At 46.8% G+C, this 7,397-nt stretch overlaps 1 protein-coding gene across 1 annotated transcript in view; it reads left to right on the top strand.

Moving 5' to 3' along the window:
- The first annotated feature begins 6,563 nt into the window (after nt 1-6,563).
- LOC113456536 (serine/arginine repetitive matrix protein 1-like) overlaps nt 6,564-7,397 on the top strand; it is a 20,082-nt gene continuing 19,248 nt past the window's right edge. Inside the window, exon 1 of the mRNA XM_026781330.1 lies at nt 6,564-7,375. Coding sequence (XP_026637131.1) covers nt 6,564-7,375 — 812 coding nt within the window. The remainder of the gene's footprint in view (nt 7,376-7,397) is intronic.

Below are 7,397 nucleotides of genomic sequence, written 5' to 3'. Positions count from 1 at the left end.
ACACAATCACTGTGACACAATCACTGTGACACAATCACTGTGACACACAGTCACTGAGACACACAATCACTGAGACACAATCACTGTGACACTCTGGTCTCAGAGTTCTCGACGACTACAGCTTTCTACTTCCAAGGGCCTGGTCCTGCCCCATCCTTTAGCTTAGCTTCACTTTCAGCTTTTATCGTCACTCACAACTGGTCACAGCACAGTTAGAAAGACCTGAAAATCCCTCATGCCTTTCCCTCTCTACCACCCACATCATCCCCTTCTCCTCGTTCTTGCTGCCACACGTGTGCTCCTGGTGCCTGTCCCAGCCACCCCCACCCCATTTCCAGTAGTCCTTGTCCTTGACTGAGTGTCTTCAGAGACAGGTAAGCCATCTCCACGCTGGAGGAAGCCATGAACACAGGAGTGGCGTGTCCTCCACAGGTACAGCAGACTACCCCAGCTCTCACTGCCTTCGGATCTTCCGTGGATGTAGGCGAACAGCTTTCAAATGTCGTCTACTCTACCTCAGTTTCACACCTCGCTCTCGGTTTCTCAGCAATAGACAAAAGATGATCAATTCATTTCAATTGAAGTCAGTGACCATCTTCAAACAACTCTAAAATTCAGAATTCATCCTTGCCTTCTCTAACTTCTTTAACTGCATAGGTTACAGTTTTAGAGAAATGTAATGGCATGTATCCATCATTACAGTAAGAGGCAGCGCACATCCAGAGCCCTCAAACCCTCCATGTTCTCCTAGCCATCCCTCCCTGCACACTATCTTCTTCTGGCCTGGAACTCATCTTTTCATCCTCTTGACAGTGTTTTTTTGCTAAGGAATATTTTTTAAATAAAAATTTTAATAGGTTCCACTTCTGATATCTTTCATCCATGAACTATGCCTTTGTTGTCCTATTTAAAAAAATAGTCAAGCCCAAAATTACTTGAATATCCTCATCTGCTACTTCCTAACAGATTTTACGGCCCATTTTGAGTTATCTTTTGTTAGTTTTCACATAGATCCCAGTTGTCCTGGCACCACTAGCTGAAAAGGCAATTCCCCATCATGCTGCCCTTGCTTCATGAGAGAGGTCAGTTGATTAATTCTGTGGGACCTCAGGAGCCCTCATCTCGGTTCTGCTCCACTGACCTGCTTGTTTAATCTCCTGCCAATGCCGCAGTGCCCTGATGACTACATCTTTCTGTAAGTCTTAAAGGCGGGTAATGTCAACCATCCAGCTCCGTTCTCTAGTATCTTGCTTGCTTTCTTATATAAACTCTAAAGTTAGTTTATCAATGTTCATTAAGTAACTAATGGAATTTCATTTGAGATTGCACTGAATTTATGAATCAAGTTCAGAAGTCTTAACTCTATTGAATCTCCCTATTCACCAACATGAAATTTCTACTTTTTTAACTTTTCCTTGATTTTTGCCAACGAGTTAGGATCATCCAGGGAATGAGAACTTCGGTTGAGAAAATGCTTCTATCAGAATGGTCTATCAGCTATCTATCTGTTGGTCAGTTTTTTGATCTATGATTGATTTGGAAGGGATTAACCTAGTGTATGTAGGAGGTACAACCCTTGGGCAGGTGGTCCTGGGTTATGTAAGAACGGTAGCTGAGCAAACCATGGAGAGCAAGTCAGTAATCAGTATCCCTTGTGGTCTCTGCTTTAGCTCCTGCCTCCAGATTCCTGCTCAAGCTCCTGCCGAGGTCTCCTTCAGTGATGAAGTGTGATCACCAAGAGTAAGACAAACCCTGCCCTTCCCAAGTAGCTTTAGGCAGTGATGCTTATTGCAGCAACAGAAATCTAACTAAGTTTCTTAATGCAAATTTCACCCCTGGCATACAGGACAGTAGCATTTGTCCGTTAACCTTGCATGAACTCTGCGGTTATTATTTATTAGTTGCAGGAAGTTTAATTTTGATTCTTTCTCATTTTTCATATAGATAACTCTTAACCAACCACAGTTTTATTTCCTCTTTCAGAACCAATATATCTCTGTATTATTTTTGTCTTATTGCCATGATTATCCAGAAATAACTTCATCATAATCAAAATGATCAAATAATTTATTGCTGAAAAGGGGAGTTTCCTTTAAAATGGAAATGGCCATCCTCAACATGCAAATAAATAAAAACGTATCCTAAGAAATTTTAAGAGGTGTGCTGGCGATATAACTCAGCCAGTAAAAGTCCCTATGGCCAAGCCTGACAACCTTCACTGTGATCCCCGGGACCTCTATGGTACAAGAGAAGTGACTCCTGCAGGCTGTCCTCTGACCCCAGTCACAGGCCATGACACACACTACCTCACCCCCAAACACACACAAATAAAACTACAATTTAATTTTTTTAAAAGAATGGGCATTATTCGTCCAAATAGTATTCCATAGTTGAATCAGAACAAGTATGGGTAGAATGTCAATCTAGATGTGGTCACTTTTATCTGCTCCAATTCTTTCGCCCCCAGGAATGCATGGTGCACGAATTACCTTCCTATTTCCTCCACCACAGGGAGTCACTCCACCCACAAACACTCGGACAGGACATCTTCCTTAACACTGGCTTGTTTGGGACAGTGTTAGGGGTTGGATTCAGGGTCTTGAACATTACAAGCAAACACTATGCTGCTGAACTAATCTAACCCCAAAGCCATGATTTTGTTTTCAGGGAATCTTCACCCACTGTCTCTCCAATATTCCCAGTTTTACCATCCTCTCCTTAGTGATACCCTCCATATCTTTAATTTTAAGAACTCTGTGCATTGCACTGTTCTATTGACACCCAAGAGAGAGCATCTTTAAGTTATAATTGCCTCCATCCATTAGACCTGTGTTGATGGATTGCACATCACCTGGATGTGCTTCCCACAGCTCTTCCTGTGCGGTTCAGTGCCTGTCTTCCCATCTCCTTCATCCAACTCGCCAACAAGTGGTGTTGCAGCCGTTCTATGGCAGCTCACTCACCCGCCTACCCACTCCTCGGTGCCTATTTGCACTGCTGCTCTTCCGGAAGCTAACTCAACAGTTCCCCACCCGAAGCTACATTACTCCCCACGTGGACTAGCTTTAGAATGTAACTTTGAGAACATCAACCTGCACTTAGCATATCTTTGATATCCTCCCCTACAAACCAAACAGGCTCCCCAGCCCAACATTTAAGAAGCTTTATAATACGGGCCCTACCGTTTTCACATATCCCCCTTTCCCAGAAAAGTCTTCTAGCTCCTCAACCTTCAACTCAGCCACATTTCCTCCATTTCTGGATATGGCTGCATACTCTTTCCTTCAAGTCTCAATACAGGTCGGTCCCCAAATCTCTGCGAGTTCTACTCCTATGGATTCTTTAAGGTCTTGTGCAAAATCCCCCAATACTTCCTTGAATTTTCTGTCTAGTAATAGATTTGAATTTCTTTCCTAAAACTGCCATGTGTTTATTTTCTTTATGATTCTTTAACAGTTCCATGTGACACAGCCTTTGGTTATCTGTCATATCCTTTCTATGTAACTTGTAAGGCTCTCATAGCCTGATTAACCCAAATACTTCTCACACTGTCTTTCATATAGCAAACGGAGAGAATGTTCAAGTTAGTCTACAGAGTGAACAGAATAAAAAAGGAGTTAAATTTATCAGTGTTAATTAAACAAACTCTTAGGGGGCCTACAAACTAAGCACTTTTTGTACTTAATAACATTAGATTGGGATGTAGGAATCACTTTAGTTACAAATGCAGAACAGCACAAATGTAATTGGTTCTCAAACCCAGAGTTAGGGTAGACCTTAGGGGTCATTTAATCCCTCTGTGTCAGTCTCATAGCTGCAAAAGTGTGTAGTCTGCAGCAGTTACCATCCATTTTATGTTTTATTTATTTATTATTTATCTTTGAGACCAGGATTCATCTAGTACAGGCTGGCCTTGAACTCACTATGTAGCCAAAGATGACCTTGAATTCCTCATCCTCCTGCCTCAATTTCCCACGCACTGGGATTACAGGTGTTGCCACCACACCCAGCTTTCAGATATTACTTATTAAGAGCAGAGTAGTCACCAGTTCCTCGTACACTATGCAGGGTTCACACACCCTTCGGGGTACGCGGCATCAACGTCTGCACCACACACGCACAGTACACACGAGTTCCAGGCAGAGCTGAGGTCCAGGCTTTTCTACTGACCCTTGCTCCAGACATGAGATGGACTACATGGCCTAACTCTGTCTCCTGCTGTGTCTCCTCCTACTAACTATGACAACTAAGTAGAAACACACACGAAAAGTTTCAACCCATTTTCCTTATAACTTAGAGACATTAAAATGATACGGTAGCTTTCCCATGAGAAAACTGTGAAGCCTGATCCTATTTGCCAGAAAACGTCTTTTTTGGTTTTTACTTCTTAAATACATTTTCAAAGGAAAAGCCATTGCGTCCAAACACAGTCAGCAAGCAGTTGTTGGGTCCCTTAGATGGGGGGCACGGGAAGGTACAAATCTCGGCATTTTACTCTCCGAGGGGTCACAAGCTAGAAGCAGCAGACCTGTTTAGTGACAGGAGCAATTCCTCCCCACCTGCTTGGACTTGAACTAACCCCTGGGTTCCAACAATAGAAACTCCAGATTCGAAGCCATTCCTCCCCACCTGTTGGGAACTGGACTAACCAAAGGGCGTCCAACTATAGAAACTCCAGATTCTTAGTTCTGATGCCAGCTCTAACTCTTGAGCAAATCACTTTACTGCCTTAAGTCTCTTCTAAGAGGGACCTGGGGAAAGGAAGAATATAGTCCAGCCACTTCAAGTTCTCTTGCCGCTAGCTCTAAACTGTTGTTCTCTGAACTCAGTCTTGAAGTTATACTTCCAAAAGTGACCACAAATGGAAGGGTGACCCCTCTTATTTATCAGCAAATGGTAGAAAAACCAAGGCGGAAGCTGAGTAAGATGATGCAAAGTTTATTCATTGTAATAATATACTTTATCAAGGTAGTCTCCTGGGAAGTATAAACGCTACATTCAATTCTTCCTCCCATAATGCTGCAGACGTATCGAGACATGAACTCGTTTCAAGTTTAAAGGATAAATTTAAGCAATACCTTTTACCTACTATTCTGTGGCATTACCAACTTTAACAAATTAGAGCTAGGGCCTCTGACAGAGAAAGAAAGCTTTGGGTTTAATTATCACTGTCATATTACTATGGACAGTCCTCACTGCTGCTAACTACGAGTTTGGTGTACAGGTAGGAAAGAGGGAGGGGGAAACACAGGCCACTGACGCTTTAACTGCTGATCTCACAGCAATAGTGTTTGCACTTTCATTTTCAACTACTGCCTATATTTTTAATTGTCTGCTCCCTTGGTAATGCACTGTAGTTCCAAAGTCCCACATCCTTTTTCATGGTGGGCATCTTAAGACAGCATGCTTAGAGGTCTGTCATCCTGCGCCATCAACAGCAGGAGGAGAAATGAACTGATCGCGAGAAAATGACAACAGTAAAGAGGAAATCGGAACTGCACCATATTGGTAGCTTGCCCACCAAGGACAATGAATTCCAAGCGTCAACGTGATCCTACCAAGAACCGGAAAGACAATGTATTCTTTCAGTATGTCAACAAACCTAGGGTGCCCCGAATATTATATATATATGAGGTTTTTGTAGATTCTAGTATAGAAATTAATGAACAGGTAAAGTCCTCTGTTCTCTCCCCCCATGGAACTTACATTCTTGTTGGGAAAGAGCCAACCTACAGATTGCCTCAACAAAATATTATTAGCAATTAGGAGCTATGAAGAAAAAAGGACTATCGAGCAGTTGGGGGGGGGAGAACTAAGTAAAGTCATCAAGAGTATTTGTGGGGCCTTGCCATTGGAGGTGAGCCTCAACGATGAGAAAACTTTGCTCTATAGTCCTTGAAATGCGGGGTGGGATGCGAATGAGCCAAGTTGACACTTAAGAAGGATTACAGCAGGAAACATTCTGTATTATGAATGAAAACTTAAATGGCCTTTTATAACTTGAAGAAAACTCAAGCTAATCTTTAATATCTACTTAAGGGACCAATTGTTCAAGATCAACTTTTTTAAGATTCTTCTAATTACTTGAAAACTACTGAAGTTGACGCAATTACTAGAAGTCTTTCCAAGCTAGCAGCCTCCTTCACTTGACACCATTCAAATTCTGAATGAGACTGGACCGGGCCCTGCAGCGAATCAGCGCTTCCCCTGCCTCATTAACGTAGCCAGGTGGATTCTAGTTACCCTCCCAGAAAACGCGAAGCCAGGCTAGGGAAGGTGGGGGAGCCCGCCGCCCTCAAAGTTAACAGTGGCAGGATTAAAAAGCCAAAACCTCGCCCGCCCTAAGCAAGAAGTCCCCCCGCCCCTCCAGGCGTCATCACTCGCAGAAGGGCCGCTCTCCTGGGTCGGAGGCCCACGGCGAGTACGCGCGCGTGTGGAGCCCGCGTGAATCATCGGAGCGAGGTCCGCCCGGGCGATGATTCATTCACCGCTCCGGAGCTCGCGGCCACACGTCCCCGGCGTACTATGACGGCCGCACACGCAGCTTCCTTAATATTAAACAAATGTTTCAAAGTACAGACGCCTGCAGCGAGAAACGCCCGAGCCGGGCGAGGTGGCGGGGAGCGAGAGTCCAGGGGCGGGCAGGGGCGCGGTGGGCAGGGCTGGTCCCCGACCCGACCCCCGAGGAGCGCGGTGGCGCACAGGTGGGTCCCCGCCGCCCTCGCCGCCGCGTTCCCGCTCGCCCCTCTGCTCTCCGTGGCATCTTATATAATAGCCCGAGCCGATCCAAACGGAAGCGGGGCGCGCGCCGCCGGGCAGAGGTGCTCAAGCCCCGAGCCCCAAGGGCTTCCCACGCAGCTCCTACGAGACGGGGGAAAGGCCCGAGCGCCTGCCCCACGCGTCCCCTCGCGAAGGCGCTCGGTTGTGGTCGGTCCCCTTCAGGAAGCCGCGAGCGTCACCAACTGCGTCAGCTTCTTCAAACACCGTGCCCTGTCTCTCTCCAGCCCCGGAGCCGCCACCGTGGGGCCAGGGCCGCGGGCCGCGCTGGCAGGCGCGTCTCGGGGGACGATAAAGTTCCCGGGGACCCTCCCGTCGCCCGCTCGGCCCAGTCGCCCCACCCGCACCCGTGCCCTGGCGTGGGCAACTTGGGACCCCCGGCTGCGCGCGACCCCTGCAGCCCGCTGAGCTCGCAAGGCTCCCGCGGGGAATCTAGCCTAGGGCCCAGCGGAAGAACAACCGCGCTAGAAAGTTCCCAAAGCCGGGAAGCCACCACCGGGGTCCCCGAGCATCGCTCTTACCTACCTCTCGGGAGGCCACGTTTCGGGCGGGCCGCACGGGGCGCGTGGTGCACGAGCGCGCGCGCGTGGGGCGGTAGGTGAGCAGCCCGCGCGGGCGGG

Source organism: Microtus ochrogaster, chromosome 8 (assembly GCF_000317375.1).
Source record: "Microtus ochrogaster isolate Prairie Vole_2 chromosome 8, MicOch1.0, whole genome shotgun sequence".
NCBI classification, from domain to species: Eukaryota; Metazoa; Chordata; class Mammalia; order Rodentia; family Cricetidae; genus Microtus; species Microtus ochrogaster.
This window is presented reverse-complemented; position numbering and strand designations above follow the sequence as displayed.